Source organism: Pomacea canaliculata, linkage group LG1, assembly GCF_003073045.1.
Source record: "Pomacea canaliculata isolate SZHN2017 linkage group LG1, ASM307304v1, whole genome shotgun sequence".
In the NCBI taxonomy this organism is placed as follows: Eukaryota; Metazoa; Mollusca; class Gastropoda; order Architaenioglossa; family Ampullariidae; genus Pomacea; species Pomacea canaliculata.
The window spans coordinates 14,112,675-14,133,482 of record NC_037590.1 but is presented as its reverse complement, the minus strand read 5'-3'; the positions used below and the strand labels follow the sequence as shown (position 1 = coordinate 14,133,482).

At 41.3% G+C, this 20,808-nt stretch overlaps 1 protein-coding gene across 1 annotated transcript in view; it reads left to right on the top strand.

The window, feature by feature from the left end:
* The window catches only part of LOC112574574 (cardioacceleratory peptide receptor-like), a 51,192-nt gene that overhangs the window by 14,777 nt on the left and 15,607 nt on the right, over positions 1-20,808 (top strand). Inside the window, exon 2 of the mRNA XM_025255750.1 lies at positions 19,068-19,203. Coding sequence (XP_025111535.1) covers positions 19,068-19,203 — 136 coding nt within the window. The remainder of the gene's footprint in view (positions 1-19,067; positions 19,204-20,808) is intronic.

Here is a 20,808-nt window from a genome sequence, read left to right as displayed (position 1 = left end):
CTTTTCGCAATGATATGCAAATTTGGCATCTATCTGCATCATGGGAACTTTATGAGTGTTCACAGACGAAACTTGCAAAGATATGGACGCCAATTCAATTTGAATCCCTTTACATTAGCTAGTTCGATTCTTTATATTTGAAGGAGATCATACATGCCAGCAGAATCTTCATACAGGAGCATCTCACACGACGAGGCCATAGTTTTTTCATGTTTTTCAACAGTTTATGCCTGTAGTCTGGACTAGATGTCACTAGTGGAACGACCTCGCCTGTGTTTGTGGTTATTTATGCAAAAAAAAAGCAAGAAGTCAAGAGTGGAATTTCGGAACCTGTCACTAACTGGAAAAGGTTAGACACAAATGGACGAAAAACTTTCCCATCCTCCTATTTCTGTGTTATCCGTGAAAGGAGATAATTCATCATGGTCACCAGATTAAGCGATTGTTTTCATCATTCTATAATACATCAGCACTACAATGGACCTGCCAATTTGCCATCAAATTTCAGGATACTTTCGACAGCTTAGAGGGACAGAAACAATGCGATGCCTTCAGTGCAGATACAAGGACCAGCAACACCGATGCTTCGACTTTCTAGCAAAGAGAAATCTGGATAGAGAGGGAGGGAAGGAAGGAGGAGGAGAGGTCCTTTGCCACACCTCCACTCCCCTTCTCGCAATCGAAGCATCTCGTTACCTCTAGAATCTCTGTTAGTCTCCAAGCCTCGATTGCTTGTTCTGTCGGCCATTGTGAGAAGATCTTCAATAGTCCCATGGGGAAGGAGAACCACTTGATGGGGAATTTAGGGAAGACGGCCGAATTATGCACTGTGCTGCGAATTCGTGTGTGTGTGTGTGTGCGCGTGTACGCACGCGCTTGGGTGAATATGTGAGAAAGAGAAAGTTGAGGCGAGTAACAGAGGTAGAGAGAAAGAAAAAGTGAAAGAAAAATAGAGACAAGGATTGGGAGTGCCAGAAACTCGAAGTGGGAATGATGGATCTGTTACAGAATACCGACAGTTGTTAAACATCCAGTCAGGTGTAAGATTCTGTTCTTTTTCGTTCAAAGTACTGGGTTGGGCTTGGTCTAAATTTAATATTTTCTGAAATGTTAGAGACCAGAGCCCTTACATCCTCCAAATACTCTCCTGCAAACATCCTAGGCATATATGTGTAGACAACAGAAGTGTATTTCTCACTTGGATTGAAGGAAATGTACCTTGTACTGAGTTCAGTCTTGCTTAACAACAACAACAACAACAACAACAACAACAACAACAACAACAACAACAACAACAACAACAACAACAACAACAACAAGAGACTCCACTAGAGCTTTAAAATTGTTTCCTTTCTTGCTCCTGTCTGTATGCTCACGTTTCTTGATTCTTACTATTCGGTCTCTGGTCTTTGTCGAATGGATAACGCCTGGTTTTACCCCGGAGGTACTTGCTCCGCCAAGCATCGTGTGTGACTAGTGTCTGAGAGAATATTTACCTATAGTCGCAGCATCCAGACACTTGGTCCTTCTTCGGTCTCCTGGTGAAGGCTGGTCATCAGCTTGACATTACCAGCATGTCAACATTTGAGGAGGAAACTTGAAACGAAGACGCAGACGTCAAACGGAGGCAACGGACTCGAGAAATAGGAAGAGTTTTAAAAGAGAAACGATGAGTCAGTTTAAATAAGACTTTAAAGAAAAAAATGGATTTGGTTAGCGTTCTTCTGAAATTCGTACCTAAGCTTGTTTAGTCTTTCTAATTACTTAGATGTTGAGAAGAAAGTGAGTATATTATTTTTATAAGATCCTTTCAAGACGAATGTGAGAAGAAAAAGTATAAAAGAAAAAAAAAGACAGGCCAAAACAAAAATAGATAAGGCAAGACACTTAAGGCGAGACATGACGTCACGACAGCTTCCAGTTGCTTCCCTTTGAACGCCATTTTATGGTACTCAAGGACTCATGTCAGACCGCGATGGATTTTACAGCGCCACAATTGCTTCGTGGTCGAGCAAACACATTCCGTTTCTGGCAACAAGCAACAGAGCTGAATAATTAGACGGCCATTATGGCCATTTCAGACTCGGTTAGTCCACCACAGTGGTCAGGGAACAGGAGGGAGAAGATGGCCGGCAAAAGCTCTAAACGAACTTAAGAATGGTACAAGCAGCCCAGATTAGTTTGACCATGAAGTCGATGCTCTTCGGTCTTGAAGGGACCATGGGAGCTCATTTCTGTACTTACACCAGCCGCCATCGACAAAGGTAGGGTGGATAATTGCAGGGCCGTGTCTGGAATTGGTTGCATGACGAAGAGAGCCCTGGGAGTTGGCCAGGGCATCGAATGTTTAACGGAATGTCAAAATGTCGACTGTCCCGGGACTAGTTTGCAGTTGTAGCGTGTCCCGAAGCGATCAGAAGCCGAACTTACTCGCCATTTCTTTAAGACACCGGGCCAAGCCTTAGCTTAGTCTGAAGAAAGAGAAAGCCCTGTAGACGTGGCAATGGTCATTTTCACGATGTACCACCTCTTCTGAAAAAAAATGTGTGTCTAGAGAACAAAGAATGTCCTGCGCAAGACTTCAGCCGCCTTTTTTCATTCTTCTTCATAAAAAGCCATTGATAAACTAACTGTGTACTCAGACTATTTTGTCTACAGACGAACTTCACCTCGTGACCGAACTACACTCAGGGTGGACTTGTCGCGAGGTGGCACACCGAGGTAGACGAAGTTCGTGTTCCATGGAAGATCCTAATGCTTGAACATCGAACGTCCGCAAGCAGAACACGATCCCGATAATTGAAGTTTAAAACGTCGATACCCTGGCTGGTCCTCGGCTGTGTGAACCGTGTGGCCTTCCCTCTGGGAGCATCCCACCAGGGAACCTTCGAGATGTCAGCAGGTCAGGCTTGGGCCAGGTGTCAGCCGCTTGGTCCGTCCATCATATCTTCTGTCTTGTCCAGGCGTCCTACTGTCTTTTTTCATTCATGTGTTCAGGTCGGGTGCCTTTCGAGAAAAATTCTTCTTTCAGTGGAATGATTGAGAAAAGGGAAAAATTAGGGGTAAAAGCACACGTATGCGTACACACACGCACACAATAGTACGAACACACATACACACGCACGCACACACATACAGTGAGAGAGAGAAGAGAAGGAAAGATGGAAGGAATTCTCAACATGTAAGATCGCATCGCCTGTTATATTATCTTGACATTTCAGATTAAACATTAAGATTGCTAAAAGACAGAAAAAAGATTTTTCCATGAATAGACGAATGACAGAATGAGAATTTATGCAAAAAGACAATACTGTAATCATATCTGTTTATTCATTCATGACACAAACAAACAAAAACAGCAAGTGAATTAGAGAGGGATCACTTTCCAGACAAAGTTTAAGCGAATCATTTGCAAAGATCCTGTTTAATTTCCCCTCGTCTTGAATATTTGAGAATTCTCACTCCTAGCAAAAGCGGGGTGGTGGTGGTGGTAACAACTGAAACCTGATGAGGAATCGGGTGCGATACATTTTTTCACTAACGATTGGTTAAATGAATGTATTGTGGTGTGGTTATTGTGATTCCATATCCAGCTGCTTATAGTTGTCCTCTAGGATAAATAAAATGTTATCTAAACACCGTGTTAGTTGGAAAGTTTAGTTCACGGCGATGTTTCTAGAGGTTTTGCTCGAGAACAGGAGAAGGACATTCATCCACATTTGGGGATACAGTAAATCTCTAGTTTCAGAATCGTTTGTCGCTGCCTTCTTGCCAGCGACATTCATGGTCATTGATGAACATGAACGACGATATCAATGACGACTTGTGTCGAGAAATGATACCATAAAGGGTATAATCTGTACTTTTGTAAACTTTCTTTCTAAAGAGCTGAGGCATAAATATTCTCGTTAATACGAAAAGTTTGGTCTGGTGTCAATATTTATGTCACAGAGCAGGCGGGAGATAACTACAAAGATTTGTCTGCCCTTTTACCCTGCAATTTACAGAGATTAGAAAAGTGAGAGTTCTCAGGAATTTGCGTCAATAAAAATTTGTTATAGCTTTTGTCCTTTGAAACGAACACCAGTAAACAATCTTAGTCTCCTCATTACGCCCCCGTGATACTTCTAATATTTTATTTTATTGCCTAAGATACATCAAGAGCTGGTGTTCTCCTTTCCAGACAGCTTTCTCGTTTAGAATTCATGTTACACATCACTCGCATGGACAAATTCTTGAGATCACCGACTTTCTTGTTTTTCAAGTAATTATTTTCTACAAAACATCTGCAATTTGCTCTGAACGGAGATAAAGGGCCCAAAAATATTGGTGGACTGGACTGAAAGACAGGGAGAGAAGGAGAACATTTGTGGGGTGCTCATCTAAAGAAAGATTAAGAGCTGCTGAAAGATTTCATTTCATTACAGAGGAGCGCAAAGCACAGAATACATCACAGGAGCCTATACTGCAAAATCGAAGTTTCAGAGTAATTCAATCGCATCTATGTCCTGCTCGTATCCCACGGTGAACATTTGATTTCAATGTTTGGATATTTCTAAAACGTATTTGGGCCCCTAGCTCCTAAAGGGTCTCTTGAATACGCTTTTTTCTCATTATCCGTACGAATCAAATTTAGTTATGAAGGATTTCAGCTATGAATGATTTTTCGAAAGAAAATAAACACTCTCACGTGAAGGTTGAATGGAAAACCTGCTAAATGCGTAGATTGAATAAAAATCGATTGTTGAGGACCAAATATGAAAATAATTTTGACCTATTTAAAAAATAAGACAATAGAAACAACAGCAATAAAAAGGCTAAATAAACAAAAGAGAGAAACGTGGTATTTGACAGCGAGGTAAACAAAGGAGCGAATGTGGTCATTTTAAAAAAAATTTCTTGTACCGTTATTAGTGAAATTAGCTTACATCGCCGGCTAAGGGGGGCGTGCGGACCTTTGTTCGTCAGGGGGAGGGGGGTGTCACAGTGAGAACCGCTGGTTTACGAACACCCATCTGGAAACATGCCCACCCGGCAGGACTGTACCCACTGTACCAACTGGAGGTCCTGCTTATGGGGGGGAAGGGTTTGGGACGCATTCCGCACGCTGCCTCGAGACTGGGCGTGAGAGTCGTGCACGACACCAGAAGCCTCGTCACGGCCAAGGAGGAGAACTCTTGGAGAAAACGCGGCCTTCACGCAGAGTTCTTCAAGGGAGGCAACTGGCAGCATAACGAATCAACATCGTGCGACTAATGTGTGGCTAGGGGCATTTTCTATACTTCCCTCTTGTGACATTTTTTTTCTCATTTTCATTCTTTCATTCATTGCAAGTGCAGACATTGCTGATTTCCAGATAGCTTTTTTTTCTTTATTTTTTTGTAAAATTGACAATAAACTGCGACCTGGTGGCGCCGAGGTATATGCAAGTCAGCGAATTTTTTTGTTGGATGTCCGTTTGTCTGTCTGATTGTTTGACTATCTATGATTGTGCTTTACTGTGGACAAAAAAAAATATTTTTGTGTATTTGATATGTATTCTTCTTTGCTTTGTTATTTGAGAAACTGTCGTTTATAAAAAGAGAAGATGCACGTCTTATCATTTATATTTATATTCGTATACATCTTCGTAAATGACAGTCGTCGAGCTTTTAAGAGGTTCATAGTTGAGCGCACAGCTCGTATTCTCGTGACAAAGAAAGCGGGTTAGTGGAATTTGGAGAAGAACGTTAGCGGTGTCGTCTGAAAACGAACGTGTGGATTGAGTGCTAAAAGGGTTAGGCCTGCTGCGATGTTGGAAATGTATTTTTCTTTAGCATTTCTGGCAGATCTCCTCGCTCACACTTGCCGGCTGTCACAGGCGTGGAGAAGAATGTAGCATTCAAACGCAGGGAGGCGAAAAGGACAGAAATAGTGTAGCAGCCTGAGAGAAGGAGGGGGACATAATCTTCACTCCTGAAAGGACGGAGAGACATGGAGGAGCTTCCAAAATGATCGTCTGTGCTTTGAAGAAGGGAAGAACCCTATACGTCCTTCGCCCCTGGCTGCGTCCACCGTTGCACTCAGTGCTCAAGCAGAAATGAGATCTTTTCGAGCGAAGCGTCCTGGGCCAAGACAACCATTATGCAAACATCACAGCACACTTTCTGAAAACCTCGAGAAAACTTGTTTCCTGTTTAGCAAACTTCGTTACATTTGAGGAAGGTATGGCGGTGTCTGACTGGGGAGAAGGCAGTTGAGATTGTAGCATCCCCATTGAGCCTTACTGGAGACAAGAAGACGTGAGGTGACCCCAGGTGACCTGAGCAATGAGGTTATTTTGCGTCTTTCGCACGAATTTCCTATGTTTTGACTGGGGACGTGTAAATAAATCGTAATATTGTGTGCGATGATTATTACTTTTTTATTCACTTCCTTATTTTTGAATATCTCGTCTCAGATGCCAGTATTCCACTACGTAGTCTCCTTATTCGTATGCGTTTGACGGGCGCTTTACGTGGGAGGAAAGACTTCTGTCATACGCGGGGATGTTTGGGTTGACAGTTCACACAGATGCATGCATAATCAGGTATATGTGGAAGAAAGGAGTGTGAGAGAGGAAGAAGAAAGAGAGGTGCCAAATGTCAGCAAAGGGAGAGACAACAATTCTTCTCTATCTGTATTGGAAAATAACCTTTGAACCGGGATAAGTGATTAAGATTGTACAAGAACAGTTGGAAAGAACATCAAAACAAAATAGAATATACAAACCAAGAAGTAAATGTGAACAGGGCGAGAATGAAGTTAAGGAAGGTGTGAGAAAGGTGGATGATTGCTTAGAAAGAAGAAAGTGCAGAGTGATGCAGAAGGCACATCGCCTTCTAGATTATTCTAGATTGATGAAATATTGGCGTGAGTTACATGAGCCCTATAATTTATATTGACAGAGAAACCGCCACATACTATGACAGACAGACAGACAGACAGGCAGGCAGGCAGGCAGGCAGGCAGGCAGACAGACATTGGTAGCATAAATGTCAGGGAACTTCACTGAAATGCTTTTTTTTAAATGAACGAGAAAATATTAGCTTGCTTCAAGCGATTTGGCACAGCTGCGGAGAAAAGTAAGTGGTAGTTAAGGTTGTAACTGGTACGAGCTACTGCGACAGAATGTTGGAAGGTGCAATTACTCATAAAGACTTTGCAGGAAAAAATGTTTTGCGAAAGTTCAGTTTCGCGAATTTACTGGCAAACTTCGTCAATAAGAAAGTACACTTGGGGTCAGAAACAAGACCTACACCCTAGAAAGACACAAAGACTACATAACAAACTCTTTATTAGAAAACACATTAGGGAGGAGAAAGCCTGCTTTGTTCGTGGAAAGAGCCCTTGGTCTACAAGAAATTAATCAAGAATAAAAATTCATGCGCCGAGAAGATAATCAGGATCTGTAGTACACTTTCCCACAAATATGTCCACACTCTTCACCCTCATAATAGTCCGATGGCTTCTTCAAAGGCGCAGGTCGATGAGTAGTTGCAGTTGACAGGACACCTTCAAAGGACCGACAGATGTGAATGTGTGCGCTAGACGCCGGGGCAATCTGGATACGTCACTTCCAGGTCGCCCTCCTGTAGTGCACGACCGCTGGTGCGCATGTCTGCTATGAAGAGGAAGACAGGAAGTGTTTTTAAAGGACCAGACAATGAAGGATTGCAAAACCTTGTTTTCGCGCGCACGTGTGTGAGTGCGTGTGTGTGGGTTGTGTGTGTGTGTGCACGTGTGAGAGACAGAAAAGTTGAGAGAAAGTGAGGCTGTGAGAGAAAGAGAAGGAAAGATGAGGATGGAGGTCTTCTGCTGAGTAGATTGCACACTTAACCAATGTCCCCTTGCCTTTGATGTTCGTTGCTTAATGACGTCACGTTCAAAGTCATCGCGCAGAATGGCTCCCCGTTAGGCTATTGATCACTACACCGTCTCCCATGTTGGAACTTACGTCATGTTAGGTTATTGATCACTGCACTGTTTTTCACGTTAGAAATTACGTCACAGCAGGCTATTGATTCTTACAGAATGTTAGAACTACGTCATATTAGGCTATTGATCACTGCACTGTTTGTGATGTCAGAACTTACGTCACATTCCGAACAAAACTTGAAAGATTTTGTTTCGTTTCTTTATTTAGGAAACCACAGCTAGGAAACTTGAACCTCACCTCATTAACCAAGTGAAGGAACGAGGAAGAAAGAACGAACGAAAGAAAGAAAGAACGAACGAACGAACGAACGAAAGAAAGAAAGAACGAACGAACGAACGAAAGAAAGAAAGAAAGAAAGAAGGAAAGAAAGAAAGAAAGAAAGAACGAACGAACGAACGAAAGAAAGAAAGAAAGAACAAAAGAAAGAAAGAAAGAAAGATGTGGCGCCAAAAGCATTAATACAAAAGCATAATCCATCTCCAAGTTAGTGTTAGAAGAGTTGATCTGCAGTTTGTTGGAAGAAGTTAGAGGATATGCATGTTGACAAATGTTTTTCACCTTTTCTCCCCAGCGCCGTTCTCACATTTCTCTCATTTATTAAACTCGTACATCATGGGTGGGTGGGGAGCAATGATTGAGCGCCTTAAATGAATACCAAGGGGTGACTGAGAGGAAGCTAACATAGTCCACACACACACACAGCCCTCTAGTCCGGTAAAAGTATGTTAGATGAAATATTCTGGCGCATCGGCAGAAAATTTGACACCAACGTCTTCATATCTGTCGAGATGGATTAGTCTGGGGCGCTTGTCTAGGTTAGCTTTCGTCACAGGAACTGACTTTACAGAACGAATATTGTGTTAAGTGTGGACTACAAACTATACCTCAGGTTATCCCGGGATTACAATACTTAGGGGGAAACTGTACTTGAGTGAGAGGATCAACAAAGCTTACATGTGTTCCAAGTATAAATATGTTGTGACTTTATTATCTTGAACTCATTACAAAAAAAAAAAATAAAAAAGAAAGTCGCTTTTAGGAGCCCATGAAATCTGTAACGAGCAAACAAAAGCTAATCTTTAAAAGACAGCAGGGACAAAATGAAGAGTTCCTGTCCTAACACATTCTCCCAAATGGACAAAATGCTGTCGGGAAGTTCCTAAAGGACACGATTCATCCATGACAGCACCATCCACACATTCCCGACAGTTCTTTGTAATCAGCGAGAGTTTGTCTTTGTTTCCTTGTTTAGACTGGGATTGCAATTTCAGCTCCTATTTCGTGAAGGTAATCATATGAAAGTTTACTTTTATTGGCGTTAAGATTTCCCCATTTGTGTGTGAGAGACTGCTCTTGCATTCCTGATTGCTTATTACTCCCCGATTCATTTATCTCGCCTGTGTCAGTTGAAAGTGTCAGCTTGACATAATTCTTTGATTTAACGGAACTTTGATTATTGAAAGCCTATTTTCCAGGAGAATGATTTTTTATGGGCAACTAAACATTTTACTAAAAGAGGGATTGGAAAAGCCACCATCTGAAAACTCTGTTTAAATATGCTTGATGAAAGAATTGAAAGAAAAAAGGATGTCTTTAAGGGATCAGAGGTCGCTAAGAAGAATGTAGTGCGGATACAGACTTCTTTGAACGCTTCGATTAATTTACGAATAAGTTAGAAAGAACAATTTTTAGGACCAGTTGGCGTGAGACAGAGAACGTTGTAGGAACAAAATTAACCAGACATGTTTAGGATGTTCTAGTTTTTACAACAGAAGACATGGACAGGAAAAACAGAAATAGAGTGAATAAACCCGAGAACAGACTATCAGTCAACGTGGTGATGTCTTCTTGTCTGACAGACGCTGTCCTCTCAAAGTAGGCCACGTGTATGCAAATGAAGGAAATGGTTTTATGGAAAGGATTGATTGCCATAAACTGTCTCTGCAACGTTGTTCCGTGTCGTGACAGCTACGTCTTTCAAACGTCCCTGCAAGTCATGTCCATGTGAACGGCGCTGGGGTCCTCCAAAATGTCCGAATTCAAAGCCGCCCGTGTGATGTCGATGAGATGTGGACGCTTGCTGGCAGGAAGGATGAGGCGGTCAACTTTGTTTTTTTTCTGCAGCTGGAGTGTCTTAAGAGCTTTCGGTCTGAAACCCGGCAGCGACAAGAAACTGCGGAAATGTCATGCAAGAGGCGTGTTACAGAAAAGGCAAAAGAGATTTACAGCAGACGGTTTTTGAAAATTAAAAAGAGGGGGTTGAATTAAATGCTTGGTGTTTTGAAGTCAAGGAATTTTGCCAAGGCTGAGTTGAGATCCTGATGGTACGTATGTAGGTGGGACTGGATGTAGGGAAGGCTTTTCTTTGCCACACGCATAGCTGCTTGCTGATGCTTGGTTGTGGCTGAATTGAGACAGCAGGCTCTGACGGCACGTGGACAAACCTGAGCTTATTTATTCGTGGCCGAAACAGTCGGACAAGAAACAGGAAAGGGGAGGAGAACAGAGAAAACGCGATGGAAGAGAAAAAAAAGGAAAAAGACTAATAAGAGGAAAAGAAGGCGAAAGAGAGAGAGAGAGGATAAAAAAGAAAATGTACGCTTAGCACATATGCTGGACTTGCCAGAAAGACACCTGCAAAACATCTCCTCACCTGTACAATATGATGGCTCTGTGCTTATCAATATAGTAACTTTTTTTTAGGTGTTTCCTCTATGGTAGAACATCGATAGAGGAAGAGAACAGAATGAGAGGACAGTACTCGAGTTTCTCAATTCCACATTTCAAAAAAATGGCATTATAAAACATTTTTGCAACTTATGATTTACATACAATGTGACGGACAGAATAAAGTTTGCTGATCATCGCCATCTACCTCACACCACTCTCTACACTAAAGCTGTCGTCAAACACACCACCAATTAGCTGCGCTAACATCAACCTTCAGTTATTTCACCATGTTTTCGTGTGCATTCCCTATCTCTGCATTTAATGTATTGGAAACTGAGGCTGGGCCACGTTTGTGGGCAACTTAAACTAGGGAGGGCAACCTTAAACATGCCTTGAGGTTTTCGTTGTTATTGGTTTGCCAGCTTCCTCCCGGTGTAGAGAGATGACATCAGCTGCCTTTGAGGAGGTGACAGGAGGCCTCTGAGATCCGATTAAGTCTCTTTTCTTGTGTTCTTTATTTCGTCTGTGGCTACAGAGGGATCGAAATCAAGACTGTAAAGCACGAATTTCTGAGTGCATTTTATGTCGTGATCATGAAACGAGGCGAGATGTAGAACTGACGTCTAGAAAGTTCTGTCGAGAAAGTTCTACGATTAAGCTGTGTGTTGAAAGGATGAGTGAGAGAACCACCGACCGAAAGGCAGAAGAAAACTGCTGAGAGAGGAAGAAACATTCTTGGTACTCATCAGTAGTGGATGGTTGTCGCGTTCTAGAAAAAAACAGAAACTACATGGAGGGACATGACACTAGTGATAGAGCTTAAACTGCAAGCAGTGAACCTGAGTCATCATTCACTTACAAAGGTAAATACACGAAAGTCTAAGTCTCTGGCAGGGATAAAAGAAAGTCACAGAAGCTAGTTCTGAAAAAGTGAAGGTTAGTAAGGAGGTGAGCCGTGAGTGGTTCACCCTGCCAAGCGTCAAGGAGGAAACCAACTGTCCTTTCTGCACTGACCCAGTAAATCAATCACCTGTTTTTCTTGATGGACAGTGGGTAATAGGGGAGAGTTCTTCCATCGAGGCGGGATTGACAACCTTCTATTTCACTGTCAAGCACACTAACCACCTGGGAAGCTAACAACCAACCAAACAACCCATCCAACCCAACCCAGCCCAAACCAAACCAACCAACCAACCAACCAACCAACCAACCAACCAACCAACCAACCAACCAACCAACCAACCAACCAACCAACCAACCAACCAACCAACCAACCAACCAAACAACCAACCAACCAACCAAACAAACAAACAAACAAACAAACAAACAAACAAACAAACAAATGAACGAAAGCCGACCCTAGATTTGTTGAGCACGATAAGCCCACAGCCAGTTATACGTCACAGCTTGCTGCGAGTGGCTAATCGGATCAACCATCCCCAGACCCCTCCAGCCATCGATTGTACTTTTCAATTTCCCGCCGTTTTCTGATCCTCCGATAGCTTCATCTGCGAGATGGAAAAGTTTAGAATGCAAAGAACCCGTTTCTGAACAAACCCTGCCATCGTTCTCCCAGGTGGCGCCATATCTACTTTTTTTCTCCCAGCATGCCTTTGTCTAGGGCCTGAAGAAGGATGGCGCAGATATGGCTTGCTGGGGCAACCCTAGATGATAACAGTCTGAGTTAAGCAAACACAATCGAAATCAGTGCAATTTATTGAGTAAAGGAAAACAAACATGTAGAAGGTTAATTTAGAAAAAACAACAACTAAAAGCAGAGAAAGTTAAACAAAATCAAACGAAGCGAAGATTAAACGAGATTTAACAAACAGATACAGATAGAGAGAAAATTGAACACGAAGGAAACAATAACACAAAGTCCTCGCAAGGGAAAGGTTTAAAAGTTTTATAAAGACAAACACTGAAAACGCTTCAGAAAAGCCAAAGCAGACGACACAGCAGTCAATAAGTCCTTTATTTCTGTTCCTTCTAGCCTGATGTTTTTCTTTGAATAAAAAAAAAATCCTCCTTTTGTTCCACTTCTTTTATTCTCGGTTATATCAACAAATAAAAAAAACCTTGATAAAATTCAAAGCTTTATTGAAATAGCTGCATTTTTCCGAGAAGCAGCAATTATATTTTCTTGCAAAAGTAATGGTTTCTGTCTTCACGAGTCTAATCTTCTAATAATACCGTAAAGTACACTTTAGAGCTCAGTTTTATATTCTTCACAAGCAGGAACACCAAGCCAGACCATTATGTTTTTTTTTTCTCCAGGCTGGATTTCACGTAGAAGAAGAAACGAAGAGAAACGATAACCCTTATATAAAAATCCGGTCAATTCTTTCTCTCACCATAATATAAAGTAGTAAGAAATGCTGGTTTCAAGAACAATGACAAATATTGCTTTATTATGTATTGGTGACCTCACGGATTTGTAGAAGTAATATCTTTTGATTGGCTTAACTTAATGATTTGAAAAATAACCAAAGTGTTGTACTATTACAGACATTAAGACCTTTGAGATTGCAATGAGGTTAGAAGACAGGGGGCGAGGGCGGGGTAGTATGGGAAATGCAGTTGAATACTTTTATTTGTTTTCTGCCTTCTCAGCTTACTGCCTTCTGAGAACAATAAATTGTGATCATGCCATTGTCCTTTTTTTGCGATGAGTTAACTTTCTTCCGATTGACGGACCTCGGTGAGCGGCAAATGTAGGGGCTGGCGAGGCTGCAGGGGATTGTATTCGGCTTCCGTTGATTGAACTGCGGCTGTTTCCCTTCTGGCCACTTGGGGGGGCCCGTCTGGTCAGCAAAGCAGCCAAAACGAGCATGGTAGCTCTGTCACACACGCACACACACAAAGACAGGAAGAGAATAACAAAGAACAGTTAGAAGAATCTAAAAAGTTTTTTTTTTAAAAGAAAATAAAAAAAGTTAAATTACACCATTGACTGATTTGTAAACTTATTGTTTTATCTTTTGCTGGGCGCTGAGGTTAATTGTTTATTGGTTTATTGTTTCAGACCGTATGTCTTGGAAAATATAGGATCGTAGATATCTACACGTAACTGTACATAATGCCAGGGTTCATAATTTATACCTCTGTACATTATAACACACTCAGGCTTATATTGCTTTTTTCTGTCTTCAACGGACAGTCGCAAAACCTTTTGCATGAAATTTGCTTCAGAAGCTGTTCTGGTTTGCTAGTGAATTTTTAAAGTGTCTTTCTCACCTTGAAAGATGAGGCTTGGTGGGTCTGCACAAAGATCTGTCCTTGCCCTGCATTTCCAGTCGGGTGTGTGCCAGACTTTCTTTCCTTCATTGATCGCCAACCTCCAGCAGTTTACTTTCCCTACACCCAGCGATACCGTTACTCGCCTCAACAGCTCCCTCCGCGATCTCTCCTGAATCAACAGACCGTAAAAAAGAAGAAAATAATAAAGTTGAATGGAAATAGTGGCCTGGGCTGAGGAGACAGGTTTACCACATAAAAATTGCTTATTTATATGCTTCATTTTCTTTGACAAACAAAGCGGAGGTAACCAGCGATCGAAAGTGAACGGTCCTCTGCACACAGGCTGAAGTGAAGGCTCTTAAAATAGTTTCCTTCTTGTAATCCCTCCATTTTGTTTCTTTTGAAGAAACTCAGACAAGGTCTACATTATTCTGATTGTTTTCGATCCATTTGGTGCTGATTATTTTTTTATCGCTACACCAACTCTGTTCTGTTGAAACTGGGAATATTGCTACTTTTGAAAATTAGAGTTTTAGGGTATTATTATCTTCCTACACATACATTCATTCACCCGTCGTCTCATTTATTTCGTAATTTTAATTAATGTTGTCAGTAGCTAGAAACCGATGTAGCTTCCAACTTCAGTGTTTAATGAAACTAGAGAGTTGCCCTCGTTTCCTCTGACTTTGCTCTTCCAACAGAGAGTGAGGATATTTTGGACAATAAATCTGAGACCATAATATCTTAAATTTTTGTAGTTAATTAATCATCTCAACAAATTACTAACTTTGTCATCAGTCTATAAATGTCACAGGGAGACATAGGTTGATAAAATTTTCAGTGATGAAAGGTTTGAACATTTATAGTGCTCAGAAACAGTAACGAATCATGGAAGCTAAAAAAAACTGTTGTATTCCTGAATACGCAGCTTATGACATTTTGAGAACCGTTCGGTGATTATCACCGGTAAAAACAAAATTGATGTTTACAAAAGGTCTTTGTTTCTTGACTGACATTATTTTTCAGCTAAAAGCAAAATCTTTCCACGGTTGTGATCGTTTCTAAATGTCACCGACTGTCATTATTACTTTCACAACATTCAAAACCAGAAATGACTGAATCAGTTCTTGGTACGTGGATGACTGCGACGATGACGACGACGACGACGATGATGATGATGATGACTGCTATGAAAGTGGTCATGTCATTAAGATATCTCCAATGTCACAATAAAAAGCTCACTTAATGTAATTCTGATGAACTACACGCCAACGGCGTCAACCGTCCACAACAAGGTGTTTACAGGGGAGCGCACTCACTCGTACGCCACGGGATGAGCAAGGGAGATAACCGAGCACCGTCCAGGTCAGACTGAAGATTTTTAAGATTACTGTTATTGGCACCCAGGCTGCCGTTTCGTCCAAATTACCGTCTGATCGCTACTGAAACATCCGAGGCTGACATTCTAGAAGCATCTCGCACTTGTGACCTGGCGGAAGGCTGCCCAGCGCCTCCAGAAACAGCCTCTTACGTAGGTTGTAAACCTAGAATTTAGCCCTTCCTTGCCTCGCATGTTCCTCGGTTATCTGCAGCTGCAGCCGACGGCGGGTATAGTGTAACTCCCCCTCCACACACACTCTGTCTCTCTCTTTTATACACACACACTTTCTCTTTTTTCCTCTTACACACACACACTCTATCTCTCTTTCACATACTTTCTCGTTTTTTCTCTCTTACACACCCACTCGCACACTCTTTCTTTCTATTAACACACTCTCTTTCTCTCACACACTCTTTTTCCTTTTTTTATCTCTCTCACACACACGTATGCATGTGCGCACACAACCAACCAACCAACCAACCAACCAACCAACCAACCAACCAACCAACCAACCAACCAACCAACCAACCAACCAACCAACCAACCAACCAACCAACCAACCAACCAACCAACCAACCAACCAACCAACCAACCAAACAAACAACGAAACAAACAAACAAACAAACAAACAAACAAACAAATGAACGAAAGCCGACCCTAAATTTGTTGAGCACGATAAGCCCACATGCATACACTCACATCCAACCCTTTTCTGAACCATTGGCTAAGCTAAATGAGGAAACTGAAAGAATAACGAACAGAATAAAGCATGACAAAAGAACGCATAAATGTGTTTGAATGCATTTTATAAGCCTGTAGGGGATTAGAGACACTGATGGAAGTGGACAATTTTTCCAGATTCAAAGAACAGGGATGCGGATAACAAGATGCACAATGCTATTTATAGTTTGAAGAGACCTTTGTCAGCATCTTTTATTACGACAGGTCGTCTAATAATATATTGCTTTATTGCTCAACATTAATGAAAAGGCGACTGACACCTTTATGTTCTGCGACTTTTGATTTCCATTATTTACGGGCCTGAGCAAGAATTAATCGGTACTGAAAGGCTTAAAAGTTGCAAACTGAAGCACGCCATGAGAACTCGTTTCAGCATTTATCGAACTGCCATAAACTTGAGGATACAGAGTCGGTGTTGAGAAAGACCGTGGTTACAGCTCTGACAATCATTAGGGGGGTGTATCCATGTACTTTGCCAGTCCTGGTCTTGCGAAAGTCTGTCTGTGAATAGTGATGTTTGTACTTTGCATTCCGAGAATGGAAGGGCATTAACCGAGATCAATAAAAGATTATTCAGTTGAATTCAATTCACCCCAGTTGTCGAACAAAAAATGTACTCTTGAGGATTCATTAAGATTGGGAGAGACCCCCCCAAAGATGTAAGTAATGAAAAAACCACCATTGCACTCGATGCACCTAAAAAGAGAAAAGAAACTCCTAAAAGGGATGGAGACAGGGAAAGAATCAGCCAATTACGAGACATTCTTGGAAGAAAAAAATATGTCTTCAAAGCTGGGTTGAATAATGACAGTCAAGTTAAAATACAATTAAAGGAGAGGCGTAGGAGATTTCATAATACTAATTCACATACTCACTCCTAAAGAAGAGAGAGTTAACGAGCTCGAACAAAAGAGGTTCTAGGACTGAACAGTGAACGCATATACTTTACGATTACATATTTTAAATTCATAAATTTTGATAATAGCAGGAAGACAGGCTGAAAACATACTAATATCTAGCTCGAGTTTTTTTAATGTGACAGACAAATAGGAAGACAAACTGATAGACTGATTGACATATCAATAGAGATAATGATATACTACATACTTGTTCATTCATCAACAGTTATTTTTCCCGTATACAGATAAGTTACTAATGTTCCACAAAAGTCTCTCACTGGCTTAGAAGTCATTTATGAGTATCAATGGCCGTTGGTGTCGTTTATTATCAATGATGATATTGGCTGTTGATGTTGTTTATTATCAGTGATGATACTGGTTGTTGATGTTGTGCTGTCCAGGTTTTTACAAATTATTATTTGTAACTATATGAGCTGTTTTCTCGGTGCCTTCTGAGACAGATTATTTTTTTCTGACTGAATATTACTTTTCTGTAGAATTAAATTTTGCGCTTGTAATTCAGTGAACCTTCTGAGTACAAAAAATGTTTTAAACTTTCCGTGCGACAGTCTTGTGTGTTGCTAGGTGATTACAGACGACAGTCTGGAGAATCAACTTGCACAAGGAAACAGTTTTTTTTTGAAATATCGAGACGAAATGACCAAATATCGATCCCACTTTCCAATCTGGACATAATGAAACTTCAATCCGAGTTCAGCTTGACAAACAGAGTTTGAAAAGTTTGCGGAAGACTTTAAGTAAACAAGATGCTCCGTGGCTCACATGTCATCAGGGTCTGGGGATGTAGGTGACAGATCAGCACACGATCGACAATTGCTAGCTTCACTGCTCCTTCCTTTTCTCAGATTTCAACTAGCACAATTTATACATGCACTTAAGTGTTCTTAAAACACCCAGGATTGTTCTGCTAGGGTTTTTTTAATTTTTGTTGGCTTTTTTTGTTTTGTTTAGTTTGTTGGCCATTTGCGGCTAGCTGTCTTAATGTTTGATAAGTGCAAAATAAGCTAGTTTCTCAAGTTTCTTAAACTCAAAACGAGAAACAAGCTTCTTATCGCAGTACTTATATCAAGTAACCAGAGCTTTTTTTATATTTTCAAGTTTTGTTGGGAAGTACACTGTTTAATATTCTATTCTTTGTCCCAGAAATTTCTTCTTTGGGAGACGGCGCTCAAAAAAAAAGAGAAACATATTTTTTTTTGCATTTTTAACCAGAAAGTGTCTTGGCTCCTAATACCACAGAAGTTTTTTGTTGCTGTTAGGGTGACATTTTGAATCGATCACGAATCTATCTGGACTTCCTTAGAAATTCTATGAATCCGTTCACTTTCAGTTCACTTGGACGCAATCAGTTGCCCCAGCAATCCGTTAGAAACAAAAGGATGAAGTGATTTGAACTGAGTGAGAAATCATCGTCTGCTTCATTCTGTTTCAATCCTCGAAATGGTCAGCAACTGTGCAATTTTTTTTATTCTCTTTGTTGGAGATCATTAATTCGGAAAACTTCAGCAGGCTCCGGGACGCTGTCGGACATGCACGATAGTCAGAGAAAGAGGAACGCAAAGAAAATATCTAAAGTCTTGTGAAAATCCGCGCTGAAGCTCTGTCTCTCACTCTCACACACACTCACGCATAGACAGAGAAACAGTATGATACAGTAAAATTTTATTTCTCTATAAATATTACCTAAGTACCTGTCGGAGCATTCAGATCACATAAAAATACCGCGACATTACAAAACAATTATATAAAATGTCAGCTTTTAACATGTGTTTGAGATTAAAATTAAGTGTAACAAAATAACTCAGCATTAGGTCGTGCTCTGGCACTCCCAGACACACTCCTCCCCACTTTCTCCTCCGACACATACGTAGCAGTTCGGTAAAGCCTTGTTCTCACTCACTCACTCACTCACTCACTCACTCACTCACTCACTCACTCACTCACTCCTCTCACTCACTCACTCACTCACTCACTCACTCACTCACTCACTCACTCACTCACTCACTCACTCACTCACTCACTCACTCACTCACTCACTCACTCACTCACTCACTCACTCACTCACTCACTCACTCACTCACTCACTCACTCACTCACTCACTCACTCACTCACTCAGGCTTCAGTTAATCATTATCTATGCTGTAATTTTTTTTTCAGAACGAGCAGTTGACTTTTCTCTGCATTCTCTTCGCGATGATCGTCGTGGGAAACTCCCTCGTCATTCTGGCCATCGCACTGTCCAACAATCGCAGGTCCCGCATGAACATCTTCATGATGAACCTGGCAATCGCCGGTAGGGTTGATATATGTCAATGTTTAAATCTTGCAATGTCGTTTGGTCTGTGATATAATCTGTCCTGAATGCACAATGGTCCATTGTCTATGTCTGGAGAGAGAGAGAGAATGAAAGAGCAGGACTTCTGGCAGTTACCGAAGAGTCAACACATAAAGTAACGAAAGGTATCGATGACTACATAAACCCAGTTCTCCTTTGACCTATTCACACAGTCATGCCTAGAAATGGCCAAGATAAGCTCCAGAGCTCCAGCGCAGCAATGGTTTTGCCTTATCCACCAGGAGAGATGGGGAGGAAGACACGGAGGACTTTGTGCCCAGACCTTAAAGTTATCGACTGCTGAGCCTGGGAGGGTCGAGCACCGCATCCACCAAAGCCAATCTCCTTTCTTGCAAACCTGGGCATGCAGAAAAAAAAGGGCGAGAGGTGATACGATCTCCTATTCTGTCGGCCGGATTGAAAGCAGTTTGGAAAAGTTAAAACCAAACGCATCACTGTTATGTGACAGTTTTGCTAGTGCATGCCGGGATTGTGTCCGTTTGTCTGACGTCAGCCACACGCCGGGGGAGAGTGGCGCGTGAACAATGAGTTTTAAAGAAGAGTCATGCAGGTCCAGATTTATTGCTCCAGTTAACAGCGTATGAGGCTCGGCACATTCCACCAGCCACAAAAAAATATATCAGTTGCTTCCAGAAGAAGATAGCAATTTATAAGTTTTCGTGGCTTTCTTCTCTCTTTGCTGTAGGCAAGGCTTTTTTTCTTATGCTGATCCAAAATTTCTTTGTCTCATCCGCCAATACCACATTTTTCTCTCTGTTCTTGAGTTTTTTTCTTCGCCCCACCTTTGGTTTCCAATGGGAGGATTAGTTCATACTGAGCATCCGTCTAGTGTATTTCTTATCATTATTCTCATTGATGCTGTACCTTGATAGGTTACTTACAGTTTTTATTTAACTGATAGCTGTTTCAATGTTAGCTTTTCTGCTTGAGAAACGGTTCTACTACATTTACTCGGCCACACTCCCAATACCAGAATGCAACATAACTGATGAGTGTCGTGAGAGAAAGAGATAATAAACCTTACTAACAAATATTCTTTTTGCAACATCAGAAGGAGATAAATTTAGTAAGAAATAATAAGAATGAAATACATCGTTAAAAAACAGGCAAGAAGGCAGACAAGGAAGAAGGATGATGAAGAGTGAGAGAGAAAGAGTGACAGACACACGCCTCTAGAGATTTGGAGAAAGTTGATAGATGATTTTTTTACCTCCTTTTCTTTCTTCTGTCTCGCGCCCAAACTTCTTTTTTTTTTTACATTTGCCTTAAGTAATAACCTGCTTTTCCTCAGCTTCATCTGGTCACACGGAAGCAGCTTTGTCTTAAACCTTGTCCCACTGAGGGTTAACAGCCTCGCCCACTCCATTAGCTTACCTCCCTTTTTCTTCTTCTTGTCTTCCCATGAAGCAATTTCAGCGTTGACTGCGATGACTGGAGTCTGATTTCTTGTGATTTAAAGCCGCAGCCCAGAATGTCACATGACAAACTGCTGTCTATGTATCAGCCCCAGCTGTCATGTCTCCCATAAATTAGGCTAGGGGG